Below are 26,147 nucleotides of genomic sequence, written 5' to 3'. Positions count from 1 at the left end.
TGTGTGTCTGTGTGCGCGCGTCTGCATACACACATACCTGCACAAAGCTCTCAGATGACCAGATAAGAGAGTGGTGCAGCACCAAGGCACATTCATAATAGATAAGACAAAATGGAAGACCGAGGGCAGGCAGAGAGAAGCAGATGAGGTGCTGAATGGGGGGGAGCTTGAGGGGAAGTGTCAGGAGGTGATTTGGCGATTTTGCAGTAATCAAGGAGAAAAGTCAGCTCAAGTGTGTTTTGCTTCCTATTTCTCTGCAAAAAAAATGAATAAAGTGATATGTATTCTAATAATCTTTTCTCTTTCCTCCCTCAGTTATCCCAACAGATGTCAGGCATGGCCACAAATGGCAGCGCAGCAACATCAGGTGCCCCTGCAGCCAGTTGGTCCGCAGCGCCAGCAGCCTCCGGACAGACCCTCGGCACTCAGCTGTGGAAGTGACGAGCGGGCAGCCCGGAAAATGAGTTGGTGCGGCCTGTGGCTCCTACTTAACAAGCTCCCTCCACGGCACCCCCAAGATTTTCCTTTCAAAAGACAAGACAAGACGGTGTGGACGCGGCGGCGGTCATGTTTTGTCTTAATTGGATCTCATTTTGATTTCCTGTTAGTGTTGTGTAAAGAGTAGGTACAGTTAGAGCACAATAAATAGAGAACACTGCTGGACAGAGTATCCGCGATAGCATAGTTCGATAATATCGTTATAAAAATGAATAGATAGTTAATAGTCATTGAGTGCGTGCAGTAGATATGCTTCCGTTGTGGTGTGTGTGTTCAACTCCTCCCACGCCGGCCCTCACTTTCTTTCCAGCCAGCGGAGCCTCGTGGGCTGGTAATAGTCTGACCGGTGCTGTAATTGTGTGGTAACGATGTGTGAACCCCAGAGCCATAGCCGGTGGTCAGGTCAGTGATTCATCTCCCAGACACTTCTTGCGTAATCGTTTGTTAAACATGCAAAATGACATGACATACATTTGGACTATAGAAGAAATGAAATGTATCAGTTCTATAGTGATGCTCATATGGTAAATCAAAACTTGAAGTCACTATAGGAACGTTCTTGTGTCCTTTTTTTTTTTTTTTTTCTTGAGATACACCTGAAATACAGTGGAAATTGTCTTTGGATATCACACCATCAATTTCTCAACAGCAAAAATCCTCAAACGTCAAATCGAGAGACGTCACACGGGACTGCGCTCTGCCATGTGAGGAGCCATTGCCCTGAGAACTAGCTGTGCAAAGTCAAATAAGACCAAGGTACAACTTTTACGGGTGTATTGTTTAGTTAACAATTCAAATTAGAATTTTCTTATTGTTTTATGGTCTTATCATCTTGGAAACGTAGATACTAGTAGCATAGTAAGCCAATTATAAAACACATTTACAATATGAAAATATGTTCCGAGAAATTATTTAATTCAGTCAATTTAAGTATATCAAGGATCCACCCTGAATAATTCTGAGACATATTTTGTTTGATGTTATTTAGGGTGGTAAACCAAAAATCAGTCCTGGTACCAGTTATAATCATTTCCCACTATGATATAAATCATATATTTCCACTGTTTTTACCATTTACTATCATTTCATGTGCAAAAACTTGCTTGCTCATGCAAACAGATGTGGAAGCTGATCCACAAAAAAGTGACATGTGGTGAGATTCATGACTGGCCTTAATTGAAACATTTGTCTTTTGACGAATTCCTTCGTCAAAGGCAGTGAATGAGTTAATTATGCGTCAGTCAATTCCATACTATTCAACAATGTGCTAGCAAGAAAAACAAAACATAATTTCATTTTCTGATCACATTTTTTTAAAATTGAAAATCATTTAAATTTGAATATGTTATGAATGCACTGATTATAAAAAAGCATCCACACGTCTAGTATCATAACTGCATGTCTGATGTGTCTTAACAAACCAATCCTCGTCAAAATCGGCAAATAATAAGTATCTGTAAATAGATGAGTTAGGCCCATCTGTGTGATTGATCAAACTCAAGGCAAATTGCAATGTCTGATTTTGCATTTTTTAAAAGCGTATCTAAAAGACAGGTGCAAATTCCACCACTGTGTGTAACCATGGTGATGAGGCATGGTGAAAAATGAGAGGCGACAGGAGAACTGATCTTTTCCACTTATGTAAAAAAAAATGTTTTTTTTTAATGCCACAACCAAAAATTAGCACAGCATATCGGCTATTCAGCAATGCAGTTTTGGAGCTCCTGAAGGATGTACGGGCTGACGTGGCCAATCACAACAAGGAGTCATGCCATATCACCCATGACAAAGCTCTTTTAAAGTCTCCTCGGGGTCATTTCAGTCAGTGCACTCTTAACAATTGTCTGGTTATGTTTAAAACAGTGTGTGCAGTTTGTTAGTGTGAACATGCAATTTTGCACACACGATTTGCGATCTTAGTAAACCAGGTGCTTACCCTACTCACTGTTGGGTCGTCCTAAGATGAGGTCTCCTCGGAGCTTTATCCAGCCTGATCCAGCTATTGGGCTCTGAGCCAGTAAAGTCATTCCTTTTGTTTGGAAGCCTCTCCTGCATTCCTGGAGGCAAATTAAACCACCGCAGAATCACAGCGATTCATCTCGGTGCACTTTAAATACCGCAGAGTGAGCACTGGATCTCAGTGTATTGCGGTTCTGTATCTCAAGATTGTCATCAGGGAACAGATAAGTGAAATGTGTATTTACTTTCTACCAAATCTCCTCCCATCCATAACGATGCAATTTCAAATCCATCCTTGAGTCTTTTCCTTGTGTTCTGCCATCCGTTTTTTTGGGGGTTTTTTTTGTGCGTGTTGTGTGCCGTACAAGGGAAGCACAATTAGTGTGAAGCAAATAAACCTGGATGATCAATCAGATGATGGCGACCTGTATGAAAATGCTGGATCGGTCCCATCGTTGCTGTTGAGTTCATGTTGAGAGTAGTACGGAGAAAAAAAAAGAGAAAAAAAATTCACCGCCACAGCAATGCAGAGAATCGCATTCACTTGTAACAGGGTAACTCTGCCACGTAATAAATATTCATGTTAAGCATTAAATATGTGATTAGTGTGGATGACACATCAACACATAACATGTCCTTCAGGTTTATTTGCATTTGTGTTTACATTTTCTGGTGCCTAATACAAAACATATTTCTGTGCATTCACATCGTAAATGTATCCATGTTCATTATTGTCCAAAGAGTAGAATTCCGTTGTGGAAGTACTTGTTTTGTTGTTTGGGAATTCCATTCTATTTGTATTGGTCCCAGCATTTACCAGCAGAACATTTCCAATAAAGGATGATGAATCCTGGATGTAATTGTTCCTCTTTATTGATGATCTTTTTCTGTTTGATCCACAACGATGATTTCAGCTGTCACGTCACGTTTATAACGAGAGGGTTCACTTTGGGTCATTTTAGAGTGTAACAACAAATAATTTAGGCGTCACTAAATGTTTGCCACATCAACATTTTTATTGATTATGAATACTGTAATGACATCACATAATCTGGAAGACCCGGTGAAAACCAGGCTACTCAAATAATCATTGTTGTCTTCTGTGAGGCATTACAAATTTATTTGGTGTATTATGCACGGAGCGTCGTAGCTTAGCATGAAGCTTCAAAACTGTGAAGTGTATTTTTGTTGCTCTGTATTCAGGACAAGTGCACTGACAAATTTGATTCCGTGGTTTTGTTTGGTTTACATTCACAAATGGAAATATATATCTTGGTGGACATCAGCAGACAATGAACCAGTTCAGAATATCTGCATATGAGTGAGTGTCAAGGGTCAGTCTTTAATTGAATGCTGCCCTTCTGGCTGCTTTGTCAAGCAAGCAGCCTAATATGTGCAGTTTTATTCCATGACCTCTTCAGAAGGGCACCTCAAGGTTCACTGCGTGGGCAAGTCCTACATCAACTCATCCTCTTCTTTTGCTTTGTATATTACGTACTAGAAAACACATTCAATATATCAAAAAGTATTTGCACTCTTCTCAAATTCTTATTTTTTTTATTTACAGTCTGGAAAGAGTTAAAAGCCATTCCTAAATCTTTAGGACTCCAGCGAACCACAATGAGAGCCATTATCCACAAATGGAGCAAACAATGAAAAACAGCCGGCCCACAAAAATTATCCCAGCACAGCAACAAGTCATTTAGGGCACAAAGGTCACAAAGGAACCCAGGACAGCATCAAAAGAACTGCAGGACTCCCTCACCTCAGTTAAGGTAAGTGTTCACGCCTCAACAAAAGGGATGGAACGATAATGGCAGTATCGTGATATCGCGATATTAAAACTGCCACAATATCGTCGTCGCCATGTCACGATAAAAAAATCAGCACATCCGTTAAAAAAGTCAGGTTGATTTCCATTTGTGCAGTTATAGCACCCTCTGGTGGCAATATTTTTTGTGCAGTTTAATTTTCACAAGGCATGTTTTGGAACTTCTATGTTTAAAATCCACGGTAATAGTCAGATGAAGGGGAACGTAATATGCTTGTGAACCGGGTCAATATGTGGAGGAAATCAATGTGTGCGTGCATTAGCAGGTAAGTGCATCAATATTAAGTGTTATTAAAGATTTTAGATTGTTTATATGCATTGCTGTTATCTACAAAAGCAAAATATTGTGGGCGTTTTTTTTTTTTTTTTGTATAAGCTCTTTTTTTTACAATATTGGAAACCTTTTTTTATATCGCCAACCTCCCCTCAATATCTTGATAATCATCGTATTGTGGCCTTCATCTCGTGATAATATCGTATCGTGATGTTTGGATATCGTTACATCCCTACTCAACAATAAGGAAGAGACTGGGCAACAATGTCATTCATGGTAGAGTTCCAAGACAGATGCGACTGCTGACAAAAAAAAAACCTAAAAAAATAAAGGCTCATCTTTTGTTTGAAGAAAAAAAACAAAAAAAACCTAAATGATTTCCAAGAAATTTCTGTGAATATTTTTCTTTATCTATATGAGGCAAAAGTTGACATTTTTGTAATGTCACCTTTATGTATGTAGACTAGTGGGGCTGCGTAGAACATATTATTGTCAATAATTACTATTTATTATATTATTATTATTATTTACTGACTTACCCTTGAAGTAAAGCAATTCGGCAAGTGAGAGTGATCCAAAATATCTCCGCAGAGCCGTGAAAGACTCATTGCCAGAGAAAAGAGAAAACACTTGATTTGGCTTGTTGCTGCTGAGGGTGACTCAAGCACTTATTAGATTTAGAGGACAAATACGTTTCGCACATTGCCAGGTAGATTTAAATCATTAAATCAATCAAACTGCATTTCATGTTTACTTGCGTTATCTTTGTCTGATAGTTACATTTGTTTGATGATCTTAAACATTAATATTGGGGAATGAATGCAAAAAAATAATTTGAGAAGAGGACACATTTTTGATGGCAGTGTTGGTCTTTGCCCGAGATGAAGGATGAGCATTTGACAATGTTCCCTTGACTACCAATTAGGGATGCACCAAAAGGAAAATGTTTGGCCGAAACAGGAAACCGAAAATGAAAAAATGATTGGCCGAAAAATTATGCCAATTTTTACTATAATTGCATTTATTATATTTAATTAAAATTATAATATTATTATAAAATATTTATTTAGCACTGGCATTTTAAATTAAATTAAACACCGCAGACATGTTGGCTAATGGTACATTAAACACCAAACGTGTTAGTTTGCACGGGCAGGCACGGACGAGGTGCGGCGCACTTAAAATCGGCACATTCACATGTTAACCAACGTTTAAAAATAAATAAATACATTTGTTCGCACCAGCTAATCGGCTTTGGGAACGAACTGCAAAGTCACACACAGCGTCCTGTCGCCACCCGAAGAAGGCGGTAAGTGTTTCCGTGTTTAAAACTGTTGATAGCAATAGTGCTAGCATTAGCTAAAGTATTTAGCACGGCCACCAGGATGCCGGTGAAAAAGTGGAAGTGTTAGAGGGGCTCTTATTTAAAAAAAAAAAAAAAAAAAAAAAGGGGGAAGACGCTGCAGGAGAATTGTTAATTGTTGTACACCAAGCCACGCCCCTCTCCTCCGGTGTGCGCAATGACCCCGGGAGCTGCTGCGACCGACCGGTGCAAACTCACACGGTGAGAAGCGAGGCGGACACTCACCCCCGCGTTCGCTGTTTAATTCAAACAGACGCTCGCTTCCAGCGTTTTTTTTGCTTGCGTCACCACAACATCCTATTTCGGCCATATTCTTACGACTTTCATTTTATTTCAGCCGAAAATAGCCACATTTTCGGTGGCCGAATATTCGGTGCATCACTACTACCAATCTCTCCTACAATATCCTAACTCATACTTACATTCCAATGCTTGTATTCAGCAAAATAATGTTGCCCGGAAGTGTTTCCATGGCTTTTGCTCAAATCCTCGTCATTTGTTGGTACATTCTTTAGATTGCAAACTTGTTGAGACCAAACCCACAGTCTAAATCCATTGATTCAAGATACAATGAATTAACAATTGCTGTATGGAAATCTTCACTCTGGTTGACCCAAATCTTCCTAAACTTGTTGTCTGACGATGAAGATGAAGAAACACACCATTATCAAATAGATTTGAAAGTGAGTTCATGCATATTCCAAATTCTCATTCTCATTTACTGAGAAATGTTACAGTAGTACATGTCAGACAGTGTTGGCAACAACTTTTTAACAGACCACAAGTCTTGATTTTTTTGTGTGTTACATCACAGTATTGCACTCCAACAGTAATGCTTTAAAAAAAAATCACGTTTGGACTTGAACACAATGTTGTCGTTTTTTTTCTTGTTTGTGTTACAAATAAGGACAGAACAAATGTACAGTTTTTATTTTCTTGTTGGGGACTGCAGACTTCCCATTGCTGCTCTTTAATTTATAGATGACCAGTCCGGGACTAAGTTCAGCCCCCCTGTTAACCCCAAAGTATTCCTTCAAGTGTTGAAAATAGACGGAAGGACATTGTTCAGTGCTGTCCCAGTTTCACTGTTCATGTTGACAAGTCTTGACTGACGCACTTCCTCCGTGTTTCATTGTTCTTCCTTGAAGGAGAGCAGCGAGCTGTTTGCAAGCAGCAAGTTCCAGCTGAGATATGTTGACAATCCTGAATCCCTTTTTTTTTTTTTTTTTAAAGACATAGCTCACACCTCGATGAGCACCGTGTCGTTAGGATGTTTCGACTCATTCCCGAGGTGTGGTTTCTCAGTGCGTGTATGCCACACCAGCACCTGCAGGGAGGAAAAAGCAAACAAAAACTAATTAAATGACTGCAGGAGATCCGTCCAAAATGCATTCAGTTTTTTTTTGGAGCCTTATTTCAAAATAAAAAAAATAAAAATAAACACCCGGTAATGACATGAAAACCTCTGACAACCTCAAATATTGATATTAAATATTTAAAACTGAAAAAGGCTAGCAGCTGCGGTCTGACGAGAGTAAAGTGTGTAAGGAAAGAGAAGAAATTTGGACTTTCATGATTAATTTATTACTATTATCTTCCTTTCAAATGCTGTTAGGCAACTACTGGGCACATATTCCATTGCGTTTTTTTTGCTTCTTGCTGGTGTAGGAGGGATTCAACAGTCTGACACTTCACATCATGTCTCCAAGCAAAAGCACGCGTCATGCAGCTCTTGAACACACTTTGCAGTCAGCGGCAGAAAACACTGCAACACACGCAAACATTCAACAAGAGTAATTTCATCAGTTTCCATTATTATTATTATTATTATTATTATTATTATTATTATTATTATTATTATTATTATTATTATTATTATTATTATTATTATTATCATTATTATTATTATTATTATTATTTATTTATTTATTTATTATTATTATTATTATTATTTTTTAATTATTTTTTTTTATTATCATCTGCCTGAAGCTAATGGGCTTATAATTCAGATGTGTGTGAGACATTTGCGACTCCAAAGCAGCATTTTGCACCGTGAGATTCGCAGGGGTTTGATTTATAGCAGGCTGAAAATACCACATGTGCGTGCGTGTCAGCTTCTTCACTTGGAATATGTCACTTCCTGCCCACTGTGCCGCTAATTGCTCCACTTTGCATACTTAACCAGACTAATGCGACATCCACCAAGAACTATGCCAGAGCTGTGGGGACTGTGAGTGTGTGTATGTACAGTATGTATATGTGTGTGTGTCCCCACATGCACTAGGAGCAGCCTCCGTGTGGCTCTGGAATATCTTTTAGATCACATTTGGCATGTCTGACTTTTTCTCTTATGGCTTTGTGTGCTCTCTCTCTTTTTATTTTTCTTAAGTTTAAACTGTCTCTTGCTCTCTCTTCTTCCCTGAGGCGACTTGGAGACAAAAAGCTTTACCTGGACGTTTTATTCCGCTTAATAGCATACAGAGCGGGAGAGCGAGAAAAGCCGGCTCCCCAGCAGGATTAGACGTTTGAATGAAGATAAAATTTGCCAAAAGTAAAATTACCAACATGTGATATTGTTTTAATTTTTAAAATGTGCTATTAAAAAAATAACCCTGGTGTACCGTAGTCCAAAAATATGCTAAAATATAAATGCATACAAATTGATATCCATCCATCCATTTTCTGTACCGCTTGTCCTCACAAGGGTTGCGGGGGTTGCTGGAGCCTATCCCAGCTGGCTTCGGGCAGTAGGCGGGGTACACCCTGTACTGGTTGCCAGCTAATCGCAGGGCACATACAAATTGATATAAAAATACAAATCCATAAAAAGATTTTTCTGATACCCTTTTGAAGAGTGATTCCATTTTTGTTGAAGGGGCAGATACACACATTAACAAGCAGGCTGGGGCTTTTTACGTCTAACTTTTATGAACAATAGAACTACTTTATAATTAGTTTGTCCGTTTTCCACTTACTTGACGTCGCTCCACTTATGTTCCGTTTTTTTACGATCCACTAAACGAGACTACAGCTATATAAGCTATTGTTAATAAAATGTATGCTGCTCATTTATATTTACCATAAAAATAACACAATACATCTCCAGTTCATTTACACATTTTATCTCCGAGGCTCATCTTAAATGTAAACCTGTAGAAGTATGTAAAAAAAATATATTTTTTCTCCAATTAAGTTTAATAGCACTCTTGCAATAAACCTAATAAACAAATGGATCACAAAGTACACAATCTATATGTAGAACCACTCAAGAAAGCGAACCAGCTCAGCTGGCTGCCACTAACACATTAAGCCCGCAATAATAGAATAAAACCTACGAGTCAATGCAAATGAAATAAACAAAAGTGTCATTTTGCAGTCCTTTTTGAGACACATCTCCTTGTGTCATCCATTTTCTACACCGCTTATCCAGTTTAGGGTCGCGAGAAGCTTGACACTTTCCCAGCAAAGTGGTCACACTTCGAGACAGACAACCATTCCCAGTCGACAAGTGAACCACCATATCATCAGGAAGGCGAGGGAGAAAAAAAAACAAAAAAAGGAACGCCACCTTCAATCAACCACTTTTCATTTTCTACCAATGTTCAGACTTTCACTTATTGTATCTCAAATATTGAGGAAAAAGTGCTGATGAATTTGAACATTAAATTCGACTTTATTTAGACTTCTTCATCGGTACAGCTGCTAGGATGGAGGATTTAACATTCTCGTTTGACCGTTTTGCGCCCAACTAAAGAAAGACCATGTGTCGCTGGACTCGAGATGGCCACTGCAGCTAAAAAGCGAGCTTTCATAACAGCTCCGAAGGATCTGCAGCCAAGTTTGGTGCAATGAAACTCGCCTTGGAGGATGGAAGCAAGCCATGATTGTTGCTCTCCCTAATAAAGGAGATCTTTCCAACTGCAACAACCGGAGGGGGATTACATTACTATCGATTCCCTGCAAAGCTTTATGTGTGCGCTACTACTCAACTGCATTTTGGAAGCTGCTGTTGAAAACCGATTGAACAGTAAATCTTCCCCTGCTCAAAATTGAGAATACACATGCCTAAAATGAACACATACTTACATTTTCCTATGGCATATGGCCCATGTATAATTGTTTTTTTTTTTAGAGGGGGGTGCTAATATCCCGAGAAAAAACTTGTAAATTTACGAGAAATAAACTCACAAATTTGCAACTTTATAAAGTGGTAGATTTGCGAGAAAAAAACCCACGAGAAATACACGTAGCGTCCTACTCGTAGCGCCTTTTTATTTTATAAAGAGTGTTCCGTTAACCACCAACGAATCCTTGCGTTTCCTCCCGATGGACAAAAGTCAGCACCTCGTCCAGACTATAGCTACGCTATGTGTATTTCTGGCAAGTTTCAGAATTTTTATTTTTTTTACCACAAATCTGCCACTTTATAAAGTCGCAAATTTGACATTTTATAAAGTATCGAAAGTTTTTTTCACGTAAATTTATGTGTTTTTTTCTCTCACAAATTTGCCACTTTATAAAGCCCCAAATTTGCGAAATTTTCTCTGAATATTACCCCCTTCCCCCCTCGAAAAAATATATATATTTAGGCGTGCCCCAAAAATGCGCCGTCCGTCGTAGGACGCAACCTAAAGCTAATTAATGATCTGACTGGCGTCACATTGTGACTGCAATCAGCCTTTTACTGAGTAACGATGTCACTTTGCGACATATTTTCTCATTCTTTTGAGCGCTGCCATTGAAATGACTGATGATGTCACAGCCTGTTAAAGGCCAACATTCATATCAGCCCCATTAAAGGTAATGGGGCTGATAATCGTAGCGATAGTTTCAACACAGAGCTGTCAGCAGCAGCTGCAGCAGCACTCGACTGTAAATGATGAGCCAGCAGGTCTGAATATTTATCCTCTTCCCTGCAGGAGACATTAACCAATAATCCTCCAGGGACATGCTGCAGTGCCACACACGCACACATCAAATAAAACCAATGTTGCATTTTTATTTTCATTTTTACACCGGACACAAGAAGGATCTGGCCTGTTGGTTTAAATGTTTCAATATGATTCCGAATTTATCGTGCCCCACGTCATGACGTCACCAGACGTAGAAGCGACATAAAGTTGGGGACCTCTTTGACCTTTGCTTCCCAGCTATTCTACGGTTCATGCATATATTAAGCCTGCATATATTAAGCCGATAGTAAAGCAAAACCAGATCACAAAGAATTTCATTATCATTCAATTGGCACAAAATGCAATGAGAAAATGTAAATTATGCAAACAGAATCTGGGACTGAGAGGCCGAAGATGGTATTATCACATTTTTAATGTAGTCAGAGCCAGAAATGAAAATGCGCTTCTACTTTTTGGTGGCTGCAACCTTTCACAACGATATATCAGAATATGATCAAGCAGAGCTCAAACTGTCATCGAGTTTGTTAAGTCGTGTGAGCCAAGGTCAGAGAAGAAACACTGTTCAAGTTGGGCATATACGTACATTTCTTGATACAAAGCCGTATTCAAAATTCTACTTTTGCATTGATAATGCTCAATTTTGACTGATAAAATCAGAAAGGTATTACGGTAATTAACACGAAGCATAAATGTATTGAAACAAAAATGAAAAACTAATAAATAACAAAATACAGTTTAATGTGTAGTATAATTAGTGAAATGGATCATTATATGAATACACACTGTTAATTATCTGGCATGAAATAACTTGAAATGTGAACCTTTGTTTCCAAGCACTGAACAATATGTAATTCCGAACGAATAATGGTGCAATGGAGCACTTGTGATGTTGCAAGGGAATTGCCTTTTTGGTCTTAATGTTATATTCTGTTCAGTAACAAATGCCAACACTGCCCAAATAACAAGGGGGGAGGGAGGGGGGGAGGGATTGGGGGGGGGGGGGGGGCGACAAATAAATATAAGCCGTTTAGCCTGGAAACACCAGACTGGACTGTAATACTTTTAGTTGATGATTCCCTTGAAAGCGGGTAATAGAATCCATTTCTCAGCAGGTCTTTGAAGGCACCTCAGTGATGGTTGTCAAGACGATGAGTAGCTTCATAAAACCGAGCGCCAAAAGGGGCTGCGGTGATTTAAGATGAGCTGCATCGATCTAAGCTGTCTAAGCAAGCACAGAACTACAATTGACTGCGTCACATAAAAAACGTTTCTAGTCTATTCAAGCTACGGACGTCTAAGTTTAGAGCAGGCCACCGGCTTTATGCATGACTCATGCTGCCAATACAGTAGAGAGAATAGCCATAACAAGTTAATGCAATTCTTTTCTCTCTCTCTCTCTGTCTCTCCCTCCCTCTTTCTCTCATTGCGATGTTTTCTTTCAAATCGCTAGCTAGGTAGCTATAAGTTCGGTCTAAAAACAGTTGGGTCAAAAGTAACAATTATGGATAAAAAAAATGCACTGATCCACTTTATGGGTTAATTTGACTCAACTTTCTGGGTTGTTTCATACAAAATGACCAACATTTTGACCCAACACTTTTTAGAGTGTATGAACAGCTTTGTCCTTTCAAGAAAGCCCACATGCCTAGTAGTCTTACTAGTGCAGCACAGAAGTTTACTAGTTAAGGTTTAATTGAATACCTGTAGGCTAAAAGTAGTACGAGTAGTGGGAAAAGTGTTTTTATAGTAAGACAGGGCCGAATTTTGATTGGGAATTTAAGTTGGATAACAAGAATATCAAAACAACAACACCAACTTTCCTTCCTGCAGTCAAGGAAGGCAGCGTGCGAACCGTTTTCAGCCAAGAGCTTTCGCACCGACAAAACAGGCCTGCTTAATTAACACAAATACGCCCACAGATTAATTCCTTCATCATCGTCATCATCATCATTTATCATACCAGTAATGTCTTGAAAGCCGCAAGCATCTGTGAGAACTGACTGCTCAGAATGCTCCGGTCATAAATCGTCTGACGAGAAGAAAAACGAGTTTTGGGAACGAAACAAAAGAAACTCTTGTAACGACAAGTTGTAATCGCTCATCAGTCGACTAATGCTGCGCAGACAATCAACAGCACAAACAATCGGGATTTGGATCAGCAACTAATTGTGCACCTTCACCTCCTGCACATGACTCCATTTTGTCAGAGAAAATGGAGAGAATAGCAGCAACACGACCGCTTGTGTCTGTAAACAAAGCAGGATTTGTGATCGGAACTATTGAACAGGTTTAACATTTACAATGATTAGATCGGACCTTATTCCAAGCCAATAAAAGATAAAAAAAAATGGAGAAAAAAAGTCCTGAGCAATCGTGATGTCATCTTCAGTCGACAGCAAGTGGCAAAATGGCCGCCCCCCCCTGAGATGGATAAAAATGGCTGGATTTTTGCTTCATAACTCTTATTCCACAAACGTAATATTAATCAGAATGTCATGTTTAGACTAGTGAGGTCACATATATAACGTATTATTGTCAAGAAATGTTTAAGGTTGACTGTTTGCAAGACTCAATGCGCTTGTTTGGGAATTTGTTTCATCTACCAAGGGCATTTTATTTGGCATGCACCTGGCGCACCTCACAATTTGATGGCTGAAAGTAGACTAAACTTTACAAATGCTGGAACCATGTCTAACTATTGGCACAGGTAGTTTAATGGGATTTTGCTGAATTTGATGAAGGTGCAGGCAGGCGCATTACAGATTTGGAAAATACCCAACCAAATTAATTTCCATTCACTCTCCATCCAAACAGTGTTGCCTTCTCACTAACCCGAGTGCAGTTGTTGGCCTTGGGCTCCAACTCCGTCACCTTGGTGATCTGCTTGAGGAAGTCAGACTCCTGCATTCCTGGTTGGGAGCCCCGCCTCTTGAACTGTGCCCTTGGATTGGATAGGATCACTTGGAGGTTCACTGCGAAACCTGCGTGGGGAAGAAATGAGAGAGGGAGCCGAGGTGGAATAAGGACAGCGGGAAGGCGTGACGAGGTTAGCCAGCATGCATTAAAAGCCTATTATGAGGCTATTATAATCACACCAGGTAATGATGATAGCACGCGTTCGTGTATCTAATGACTATGATATGGCTGATAAGAAATTCATTTACCACTAGGGGTGTGCAATTCCTCTGCGGTAATTGCATTATGGAGATGGAACGGTTTGGAAAGCTTCAGAAGAATGTTGACAATGCAGAGGTGGGCTTTAATAGAGCTTTAGAATGGGCTGCCTGTCTGCGATGTGATTTAATCAATATGCGTAAAAGTTGATTAAAAAAATGGACAGTATGACAACAACAACAAAGGAAATGTCACAAAAACAGTTTGTCATGAAAATGAATTGGGATGGAGCAATTTGATGATGTTTAAAGCTTAAACATTGAAATCTGTATCGGCGATAGTGTATTCATTGGTGTGGAATCAATACCAAAATCAATACCACCGCTGGTGTGCATATGCCAAATGCTCGACGCGCATTTTCTCGTTGGTTCAGTGGCTTCTTCTTCAGGTCGGCAGTTCAATGTATAAATCCGATTTATAGACACATTTTTTTTAATCGTGAAATTAAGAAAGGTCGTTAACGAGGACCATTGTTACCCTCCGCTTGGATGACAAAACTATTCCGTCTGCCTCCGCCTGTAGTTAGTCTGTGTTTGCCAGGACTTTTATGAGCGTATGAAGTCATTTTTATTGACAGGAGCTGTTAAAATTCAAGACCCGGGCCTCTGGATATCGGACTGCCTGGAGTTGTTTTCAACACATAAAAAATCTACCATCGTCAGACCTCAATGAAAGCTGGCTAATGCAGCTAATTGGCCCACAGCTCAGAAAGATCAACTTGTTTATAGCTTGTTTGTTGTTTGGGGAGTTGACGCCACTCCAGAGGGTCGTCTTTCGTGACTCTTCATCTTCAAGCTTACCCTGCACTAGTTACTGCTGTTGTTGTTGTTTTTTTGCTCTAACACTCTCCATTCCATTTTTTTCGAAGTATTTGTTATGCATCATGGTTAACGTGGTCTGCCTCACAGTTCTGTTCTTGGTTTGAATCCTGGCTCTGAGTACAAATCAAATGTCCTTGTCCTTGTCTAGTTTCCAACCACCCACCATCTGTAACAGGAAAAAGGGCCAAAACGCTAATCAATTGAGACATTGTAGCGTGGTCCGTTTTTTTTTTTTTTTTTTTTTGGTAACATTAGTGTGGATGCTCGATTAAGTAGACACACAGTTTATTTGCAGACACTCCGAAAATGCAGCTCCTTGTTGACAGGCATTAAAATATACACACGTCCACTTTGGCTTCTCTTCATTTTAGAATCCCATTTTAATACCCCACCGACAACCTTGAAATCTCTTAATGCTCACAGACCTTCTTCTCCAATGGCACTTTAGTTCTTGGTCTCTCACGTTATATACCTTACACGGAACCACACACCAAATTAAAAGTTAAAGGTGACAAGTAAAGCTATAACTATAATCAGTGCCATTCATTCAGTGACATATTTCAAAATGTGGTTTGTCTATAGCATTTAATTGCCATTACTGTTGTATTAAAAATAATAATAATAATAATTCTAACCAATAGCGCTTCGGATTTTCACAGGTCTCATTTTTGGCTAACCTCAAGTATTTTATTGTTCGATAATATAGTTTTCTACAACTCAAACCTAATATATTGTGCCTTAATAGTTGTACAGCTTTATTATTAATTATTTCATATACAAGGGCCAGGGGTCTCAACTTGTGGCCCGGGGGCCATTTGTGGTCCACAGGATGATATTGTGCGGGCCCCTACTTGCATTTATTGCTTTGTGTGTGTGTGTGTGTGTGTGTTTCAACCACTTATGGGCTACCATTGCTCAGGCTAATGACAGCTTTTGGCAAAACGTAATTATGAAGTGACACCATGTGAAAGGAAAATATATCCCGTCGCCCAGTCCTAGTCATTTATTTTCCAAAACCTGCCATGAAGAGAGATAGTTGGCCCACGAAAACTGCCAATTTTAAAATAGAAGTCAACCCCACCAATTTTCTTTTGGACAATAATATGTTCTATGTAGCCCCGCTTGTCTAAATATGGCATTCTGGTTAATATTGCGTTAGTGGAATATGAGTTAAGAAGCAAAATCCAGCCGTTTTTATCCGTCTCAGGGAGCAGCCATTTTGCCACTTGCTGTCAACTGAAGATGACATCAATGTTGCTCAGGTCTCGGGTAACAACCAATCACAGCAAAGCTTCAGAAAACAGGTGAGCTGTGATTGGTCATTGCCTGAGCCCTGAGCAGCTGTGATGTCATCTTCAGTTGACAGCAAGAGGCAAAATGGCCGCACCCCTGAGATGGATAAAAACGGCTGCATTTTGCTTCATAACTTATATTCCACAAATGAAATATTAATCAGAATGACATATTTAGACTAGTGAGGTCACATGTAACATATTAATATTATTGTCAAGAAATGTTTAAGGTTAACGTCCACGGGAGACGGAACGTTTTTTTGTGTTGAGCATAGCGGAACCCTGACTTGACTGCACAGAGGAAGTTGTGGTGCTCGCGAAATCAGACGTCATTATATAATTTACAATCTGACTTTTTTCATTTTCACCCACTCGATTCGTATTGCTCTTTATGTCCTGATAGCACTTACGGCGATTTACTTACAGAAAACATGAAGGGGCTCTAAGCTAGTACTGTTACCCCATGTCAGTACGCTCTGTTTTATTTGTCGGCCATAGTGTAAATAACTTTTCCATAAAGGCAATAATAACATGGCCATAAATGCCAAAGTGACAAACGAAAGCGTTGGTGTGCTTTAGCTTAGCCGAACAGAATTGCTCAGCGGGATCAGATCCTTTCAGAACCTGCGGCAGTCCTCATGCGAGGTCTATACGTAATGACTGAATATTTGTTTATGCAAATGGTTAGCGGGCAGCACGCCTTAGCAATCAAGGCTCGAGTCGGGTAATTCACCTTGAGTAATTCAGCATCCTGACCACCTCTCATTTCCCTCTCCTCCCGTCTGAGCAGAATGTTGTTGACTGCAGCGGTGTTGAATTAATGAAACGCGGGGCTCGCAGACAGCAATCCTCGGAGATATGTGTCAGCATGCATCTCACAGAGAGAAAGTGTGGCCACGCAAATACTTTCAGCTAGCCACCCCCCCCTCCCTCCATCACCAAAAACTATTGCTAGATGTTCACATGGCAGTTGTGTTGAATTATTATTATTATTAATATTAAATAAGCTATTGTGGACTGTGTGCGGCATTAAGTTCTTGTGCAGAGCAAACTATGCTCGGCTGAACTTACTAAGACACACTATTGCTTATTTTTCAAGTTATCACATTCAAAAACGGTGAAACATAAAATATTTAATATCATTCAAATGTTACTTATTTTGAAGTCAAACAATTAATTAATTCTTACAAATAAGCATCCTATGAGAAAATCCATCCACCGATATTCTACAGTGGTTTCCCTCATGAGTGTCCCGGGTGAGCTGGGGGGGGGGACCATCCCAGCTCTTTTTGGTCACATCATGGAAAAGCATTCACACATTTTTGGGTATTCAATTCACCTGCTATCCAAGTTTCTTTACACTCTCTTTTTATTACATTTGATTTTAAAATTTTACATTGCAGTGCTATTTTTAATGGAAACATGTTTTTTTTTAGGGGTCTGGAACAGATTGATGACATTTCAATTACTTTCGATGGGGGAGACTGAAGTAAATTGAGGTAAAATGTGTTTTGTAACAAAATCATTATATTATTGCAAAAAGAGAGAATCTAAAATTAAAATCACAACATTAAGGCTTGGGATTATAATTATTTTTTCAAATTGGTAGTTGTCAGCGAGGCTATAAAAGTCCAACATATGTTAACTTTGGACATCTGAAAATAAATGTACATTAATTCTTCTTTTAGTATAAGAACTAGGGATGGGCGAGTAGTAGTACCGATACCAGTTATCGGTATCAGTGCGATTCCAGGCTTTTTTTTTTCTCAAGGTATCGGTACTCATGACGGTTTTACAATCAGGGACTAGGAATGAGAAGAAAAGAACAATAGAAAATTACCATTAATTTCATTCAAAAACATTTTTAAGTAAAATATCTTTCTTTGAAATTACCTATCTTTGTTTTTTGAAGAAATTTTATATATCAAAAGTAGTGTTTTTGGTATTTGGTATTGGTATTGGTGACTGCTCAAAAGTTGAGTACTTGTACTGTTATCAGTCTGGAAAAATATTATATTTGACATTGTAATGTTATTTTTCTCTATTGAAAACATGTAATTAAAACATTGTTCATTTGAAGGGGCTGGAACCGATTGATGGCATTTCAATTACTTTCGATGGGGAAGATTGATTTCATCTACGGGCGAATGAAGGTGTTTTGTAAAATAATAATAATAATAATAATAATAATAATAATAATAATAATAATAATAATTATGAGTTGTACAAATAAAACATAGACTTTAAAATTTAAATAACAGATAAAAAAAAATTGCCAAATTGTTCAGCCCTATGTAGTAGAGGTTTTGAAAAATAAATACACAAACAATAATTTATGGGGTTTGTAGATCATTGCTTAGGATTGTATCTCAAGCAGTGACAAGAAAGGTGACAAGGACACAGCACTCGACGTGTTACAGTAGACCTCACATAAACTATACTTTATCGCTTCATTTGCCTACCGGAGCAATTTTATATGTGAGAGGATTTTCTAACCGCTCGTGCGTCCTCCTCGCATCTCACTGCCGCGGGAGCAGCAGCATCGAACCGACAAGGTCACTCCGGGTTAAACGCTCTCATGTCCCCTTCTCGGCGAGCTCTTCTCCAGCAGCGAGCAGCACTTGAGCGAAGGCACGGCGGCCATTTCGGTGCCGGCGTGTCGCGTTTGTGTGTGTTTTGGTGTTTGCCGCGTGTGTGTGCGTGTGTGTGCACAGGTGCACTGTCGCCTCGCTTTGCAGAGATGCTACTCCCGTGCGTGCTTAGACAATTGCACGTTTGTCAGTTCTCTGGAAAATGTACACAAGGCTGCTCGTATTAATTCATGCGCCGGCAGGCGTGTTATGATTAAAATTGAGTGTGCATTGCGTGTGTTCATATGCATTATATGTACACAAATGCACAAAATTGGTCCTGGCTCCTTTGTGTACAGCTCAATGAGGTCACATTGTGGACGTGCGGCTTTAGTGTTGTGGTAACAATGCAGCACTGTTGTAACACAAAACTATGAGGACGAGCACTGGCACAAACTCAGGGGTCAACAATCAGCCCATTGTTATCCCGATGAATAATCGGTTAAAAGGGAATAAAGTTTGGTCCACTGGTTCAGAACATCTTTTGTTGTTCTTGCACGATTTCATGCAAAACATGCTCAATTATGCTGCTACTGCAGTAAATCGACGTAGTTCGAGTGAAATTGTGTAGCGCAGTGAAACATGTGAGGATGACAATTAGGTAGTGTGTGGGTGTGTGTGTGTGTGTGTGTGTGTGTGTGTGTACAGTGTCATGAAAAAGTATTTGCCAACTTGTCAAGTTCTTACTTTTTATGTTGTTTTCCCACTAATGTTTAAGAGCATCACAGAGTAAGCATGAAATGCCCTTTTTTAAATGGTTGTTTTATTTAGTGAGGAAAAGAGAAAAACTGTTCACACCTAATTGACCCTGTTTGAATATTTACTTGTTAAAAGTGCCATGCCATTAGATTTGATATCCTTTTATCGGGTTTGCAAGATAATTTGCGTGGCACAGTCAATTTGACTTTTTAGAGTGAGACCAAAAAAAAGTAATATTTACACTTGTAAGAGAGCAAAATAAAGAATTGAAAACAATTTTTTTTAATCCTGATGCATCTTAGTATATCACTCGTGTCAGCTAGAATCTTCGTAACTCCAAGATCAAAAATTGTGTTAGGTCTCCTCTTGGATATAAACAAACAGTAGGAGGGGCATAGCTCAGGTGGTAGTGTGGCAGTCTCCCGAGCTGAGTTTGTTCCTCAACCCTTGAGTGACTTTTATCATTATTTTCCTTAAATTCTTTATATTGCTCTCTTCCAAGCGTAAATATTACTCTAAAATTGAGTCTATTCGGTCTCACTCTAAATAGAGTCAAATTTACTGTGTGGAATTGAGCAGGATGCTTTTTGAAGCTATTTTCATTGGTCAGAAATAGCTATTTTCTCATTAATATTAAGAAAATATTCAATATGTAAATAAGATTTGCTAGATTGGGTCTCTGTTTGCTGCTTTGATTTGAATTTGAAAATCCCGTTTTGATTTAAAAGATTCGATTGCATTGAATTGACCAAATTGAATCATTCCACTTTAACGTATATCAAGATTTGACAGATAGACAGATTGATGAGATATAGCTTTGAAAGAAATGCTATATTTACATTACTGGCAAGTTTATTCAAATGTACTTTATGGAAATTGTACACATTCCTTCCACATCACCACACGTGTCAACAAAATTAATCTGGGGCATGGTCGCGATGATTAAAGGGGTATCCAGCTGTAATCAATGGGCATATTTTGGAAATATTTCATCTGCAACACCCACCAGCCCCACCCCATTCCCCCGTCCTCATTTTGTATTTTTTTTTTAGGGGGGAATCATAATTGCATCAAAATCGGTGGTGGTAGTTTGATGGTCTGGGGATGATTTGCTAATTCAGGACTTGGATGACTTTCTGTGATTAATGCAACAATGATTAATATGAATGATACTCTCTGATGGAGAATGTTTGGCCATCATTTCATGACCTCAAAGCTAAAAAAACACATTTAGCCTCTGCAGCAAGACGATCAAAACACACCAGCATGTCCACTTCTGAATGGCTTAAGAGAAACAAAAGGTTTTGGAGGGGCCTAGTCAAAACCCGGATTCTAATCTGATGGAAATGCTGTGGAATTCATTAAAAAGGATGTTCATGCTTGAAATCTTGCTGAATTAAAACAATTATGCAAGGATGAGAGATGTGAAAGACTCATTAGCCATTATAGAAAACACTTGGATTTTTAAAGGGTAATAAGGGCCAAGTAGCTTTGAGTAGTCCCCCAAAAAAGTACAAATTTGAGAAGAGGGCAAACATTTTTTTACACAGCACCGAACGTGAGCGTCTAAGAGGGAGATTCGGCAAAAGAGACGAGCATACTGGCAGTGAATGTTGCGAAGGAGCAAGGTAATAGAATGACAAAGTGATGCTCGCTGTTGTTACGAGGGTTTAATTAACAATAATCCCGGGGGTGGACATGTGCATATTTGAGATAATGTGAGTGCATGTTTGGTCGGCCACAGTGCACTCAGCTCTGTAGACATATGTGTTTTGAAAGCATTTGTGCAATCAACACTAATTACGCTTTTGTTCCTGGTTACCGACATCAAGTAAACGTGTGGGTGAGGTGAAATGCTGGGGTTTTTTTTACAGCGGAACCTCCAAGTGCAGCCTGAGTGACATTATTATCACAGCTTTGTTTTGTAATATGTGAAGTAATAGTAATAGTTGTTAAAAAAAAAAAGAAGATATTTTTTATTTAGTATTCCCTGTGTGTAATAATTGCTTTAAATCAGCTGTAAATTATTGCTTTTATTTCACCTATATCATAAATCAATCTGTGTATGTTCATATTTCATAGTAATTAGTCATTTGGAGTAATCTTTTATTGGTGGGGTTTCTGCTCGTCATTGAAGAGAGCACGGCAGTGTTACTATGCTCAGTATGAGAAACAAAAGTTTTCTTTGATTTCTGGTAAAAAAAATAAAATAATTATTATTATTTAAAACACACTTTATATTTATAAAATAAACCTAGAAGTACATGCAACAATAAGAGTAATGAAAGCACATCGTCGATTAAAAAAAAAAAAACGTCATTTAAAAATCGGATTAAAAAGAATAAAAATAAAAAATAAAAGTCAACCAAGGAAAAGTAAAAAAAAAAAATTTTTAAGGAAGGTTTCTGGTGAATATTTCTGACAATTGATTTCATCCAGGTTCTCCATAATGAGAGATACCAGCATGCTAGTATTCATAATCAGAGATGGGAAACGTACTCTACTTGAGTAAAAGTACAATTACTTGTGTAAAAAACAACTTTGGTAAAAGTAAAAGTAGTCACTCAAATAATTATTCAAGCATGTCCATATTGCAGAGCAGAAAGAGGTGATACCAGAGTAGTTATGTACTGATTTCTTCAAAACAAATTGATCAAATTGAAAGTGCAAACTAATTTCAAATAGTCACACATATATTAGTTATTGAATGAAAATTGGGCCATCTGGCAAAATAGTTCCTTTAATACTAAGCACTGAAGAAAAACATGCCTTGTGATGAATTGTTTCAAATTATTTTGAGGAAGAAGACAGGCAAACTATTTATTCATCTTGCATACACTATTAGTTTTCCGTCAGTAATGATTAATGTAGTAGGATATGTCTGTTGAATATCCATAACTTCCTTGATATTTCAAGCTAAACAAGTCATGGTACACTTAAAAAACAGTTGGGTCAAAAATAACCCAACATTAAGTAAAAAAATGGACCGATCCTTTAGCGTAAAACAACTCATAAATATTGGTCAGATCCTTTCCTTGGGTCAAAATTTGTTTTAATTTTGTATAAAACAACCCAGAAAGTTGGGTTAAATAGACAAATAAAGTGGATCGGTCCATTTTTGATTCATAATCGGGTTACTTTTGACCCAACTGTTTTTAGAGTGTAAATGACATTAAATAGTCTGATCATTTTAGTGTGCTCATGCACTATACACAACTCTGAACGTTACCAAATTAGCACAGATGCTAGTGCTATGCTAATTTTATTGGTCAACCAATCCTAATGATTTTACTAATAAAGCTTTTAAATTAGAGGAAATAAAAAAAAAATACTAACATTGGTGTTTATTAGACAACATATATAGAGAAAAAAAATACAATTGCTTCTTACCTGCCATGTCAGTTGCAAATGTACGGTCCGGTCTCCAGCCAGTGTACCAGCCCACGACTTTGCCCCCTGACACTAGAGGGCGCTCATATGCTCTGCCACCTACAAACCCTACTGGCCACACAGACACACCTCGAGTGTTCCGCATCTAGAAAAGAAAAACAAAGTTGCATGTAAATAATAGAATAATAGAATCAGTTTTAACATCGCAGGTCTGTTAATATAATAGACTTATTTTGTACTAATTGAGCAGCACGTGACGAATATGATAGCATAGCATAGCATGACTTAAAGAAAAGGTGGATATACACAAACATTTAGTCAATCCATACAAAACTCACGCTACCTTCATCTAACACAGCTTGTAGTCCACCCTACTGTGACTGTGTGAGTGAGTTTGTGTGTCTTATTCTAATGTCTAACCCTGGCCACCCACTGCTACTTGCTCACGCGTCGCATTATTGCGCCATTGTTCCATCTTTGAAAGCGAGAAAAAAGTATATCCACCTTGGCTATTGGGTGCAACGATAATACAGTCACGCAAGACACAAAATGTCATTTTTAGTCTGGATAGCATTGTTGTGTTCAAATATCCATTTGGTAGTAAATACAGACTTCAGATGGGAGTGACATTAAGAGCTAGAAGCTGCATCTTTTTTTATTTTATTTTTAGTAAATGTCTATTGCCACTTATTGTGCTCACAAGTCAAAGCAAAAAAACATTTTTTTTTAAATCTGCAAAATGATGACTCGCATTTGGCAAAAACTCACGAGCTGGCTCACACGTACAATATCTATTCACCAAATGGTGATGAAAACATAACCTCCTCGCGCTCTTGCCTCAGCAATTATGGAGCTCGGCTTCACTTTGCCCTTTTCTTCTCCTTAATTTGTATTTGCTCTTTTCTGCTATTTCGCTCTCCACCATAACAGCCATAACAGCGATGGCAACTGCTTTGAAGCTCTTTCCCTCTTCTGACTGCCCCCCCTGAGTTCAACCTTATCAGACTTAAACCTTCTCCGCTGCTTTCTCTGTAGCTGCTGCCCGGCCGCCCTCTCTCAGGTCATTCTCAAAAGACTCCAGCTCTTTCACCTTGTGGATTCAAGGATGAAAAGAAGGCTCGGAAAGAGAAGAGAGGCTGACGCTCATTCGGCGATCATCCTGGAGCATGGTTGTTATTTGGCTTAGTGATGGAGGTCCTGGTTTGACTGCTGATAAGCGACTACTTTGAATATATTACTTCAAAGCACGGTCTACTTTGATATGTTGGAATTCAGCAATTCAGCATGAGTGGTTGGCAGTTAAAGTATAATATGGTTTGTCAAGAAAAGTTGAAAAAAAAACCGTTTTTTTTTTTTTACACAAGCAGAGCTCGCTGGACCTTGCTTGCTTCTTCTTGGCCTTTAGGAGGCGGGGCCGTGACAAAGCGTCATTGAAAGGCAAATCTGCATGTTCTACTCTGCTTGTCCTTATTAGGGCTGGCGTCGATCCAAACTGACGAGTCCGGGTACCCACTGAACTGGAACATGCATATAGACAAACAACCATTTAGTGGACAACATACAAACTCCACACAGGCAGACCAGAATAGCGATTGCGCTGCTTGACCCATGGGCAGTCTCGAGAATACAGTTGTTTTTTGTTTTGTTTTGCAAAGCAACCGAATTCAGTTTAGTTTCACCTTATGGACAACATTTGCTGTTGCATTGTTGAAAGTGGTGATTGGTTACCGGTTTGTTTCGCCTCCACTATTGGGCACCCTCATATTGAGGGTGGCACTAGATGCGTTCCTGCCCATTGTAAAAAAAAAAAAAAAAAGTAAACAGTGGGAATGAAAAGAACACACACTTTAAAAAATAAATGAATAAATACAAATAAATAAATAAATACATAAATAAATAAATAAATAAATAAATAAATAAATAAATAAATAAATAAATAAATAAATAAATAAATAAATAAAAAGAACACACACTTTCTTGTACAAAGTTCCTTCCTATGCTCAACAGTCATGTCAAGATGACAGCATGAAATATTCATGTGGCTGTCTTTTGTTTGCTCTGCCCCACTTTGAATTTAATGCTGTGATACGAGGTCACACTATTTACTATCTTGCAGCAGCTCATACGTCCTACAGTTAAGGGCTCAAAAGAATGCCCTGTACTTGTAGGAAGCGCACGATTAGTTATGAAGTCCTCCGCAATGAGGGCAATGTCACACCACGGACATGCTTTACGCATCCCCGCCGTCCTGTAAAGGTGACATTATTTAGCAAAAATGGGCGGATAGCTGTGAACTGAGAGTACTTCAACAGATGGTGCATTATTTTTTCACTCTGGCAACAGCTTTACACACACTCCCATCTGCACATTACTGCTGTCACTGGGATATTTTACAACACAAACTTCAACTTAAGCCTGTGTTTATACAAATAGGCTTAGCTGCGCATATACTTCATGCTGTTATATGTACAGCATAGCTGTTTAATAGGAAATTCATCAAAGGATATTGCCGGGCACAAAACTATGGTGATAATGGAGAAATAGTAAGACACTGACAAAACGTAGCCACAGGAAAAGACAGAATTTGTAACTGGATGAACATCGAGAGCAAACATTGTGATACCATTTTGGAGTAATTTTGCCCCCAAAAACACTTTAAAGTCATCAAAAATGTAATGTTTAATTTAAAGCACGATTCATGATTCTTCACACTATGCTCCGGTAAAATTCACTTAATTACTTGCCATCTGTGTTTTGAAACAAAAGCGATTTTAATCTGTAATGGCATTTATGCAGTTCTAATAATGTTTGAGTGGACAGTTTTCTTTTACTGCGTCATAAATGCTGCTGACTGAGAAATGAAACATTGCACAGTGCATTTCTGCAGCTCAGCGGTTCGCAGAAATTCAGCGACAGCAAACTAACAATGAAATGATTGAAAAGGAGACGGCACATGCTAACAGAGTTCTGACAGTCTAAAAACACACAATGGGACTTTTAATCTTGGCATTTCAGACCTCTGAAAGACACATAAAGAGCTAATTATAAATTCAGTCTTTGCTACACTTACAAATACACACAAAAACTGCATTGTTCTGTAAATTTTTTTTTTTTTTAAATGACTCATTTTTGGTTTTTCAATATGCTCTCAGAAATTGACTGGAAGCAAACCGCTGATCAACAAATTAAATTTTACCCGGCCATGAAAATATTAACTTTTTTTTTTTTAAATCAGCACCTCATAAATGACTTTTTGATTTGTTTGTGATGTATGTGGACAGTTTTCATCTGAAGTGCTTGTGT

The 26,147-nt window shown here is 38.6% G+C and overlaps 2 protein-coding genes across 3 annotated transcripts in view; one reads left to right on the top strand and one right to left on the bottom strand.

Moving 5' to 3' along the window:
- LOC147163724 (stromal membrane-associated protein 1-like) overlaps nt 1–3,312 on the top strand; it is a 47,269-nt gene extending 43,957 nt beyond the window's left edge. For both annotated transcript variants that reach the window (XM_086093507.1, XM_086093506.1), the window contains one exon: nt 316–3,312. In XM_086093507.1, the coding sequence (XP_085949633.1) occupies nt 316–441 (126 nt within the window). In that variant the 3' untranslated portion in view covers nt 442–3,312. The remainder of the gene's footprint in view (nt 1–315) is intronic.
- A 1,325-nt stretch (nt 3,313–4,637) lies between these two features.
- The window catches only part of b3gat2 (beta-1,3-glucuronyltransferase 2 (glucuronosyltransferase S)), a 35,874-nt gene continuing 14,364 nt past the window's right edge, over nt 4,638–26,147 (bottom strand). The window contains exons 2-4 of the mRNA XM_086093508.1: nt 22,845–22,989; nt 13,671–13,819; nt 4,638–7,252 (exon numbers count right to left, since the gene is read on the bottom strand). Coding sequence (XP_085949634.1) covers nt 7,166–7,252; nt 13,671–13,819; nt 22,845–22,989 — 381 coding nt within the window. The 3' untranslated portion in view covers nt 4,638–7,165. The remainder of the gene's footprint in view (nt 7,253–13,670; nt 13,820–22,844; nt 22,990–26,147) is intronic.

This window comes from Leptonotus elevatus, chromosome 13 (assembly GCF_054856555.1).
Source record: "Leptonotus elevatus isolate MCC_2025b chromosome 13, RoL_Lele_1.0, whole genome shotgun sequence".
NCBI lineage: Eukaryota > Metazoa > Chordata > Actinopteri > Syngnathiformes > Syngnathidae > Leptonotus > Leptonotus elevatus.
The sequence above is the reverse complement of the archived record's forward strand: the minus strand, read 5'-3'. Positions and strand labels throughout refer to the sequence as shown.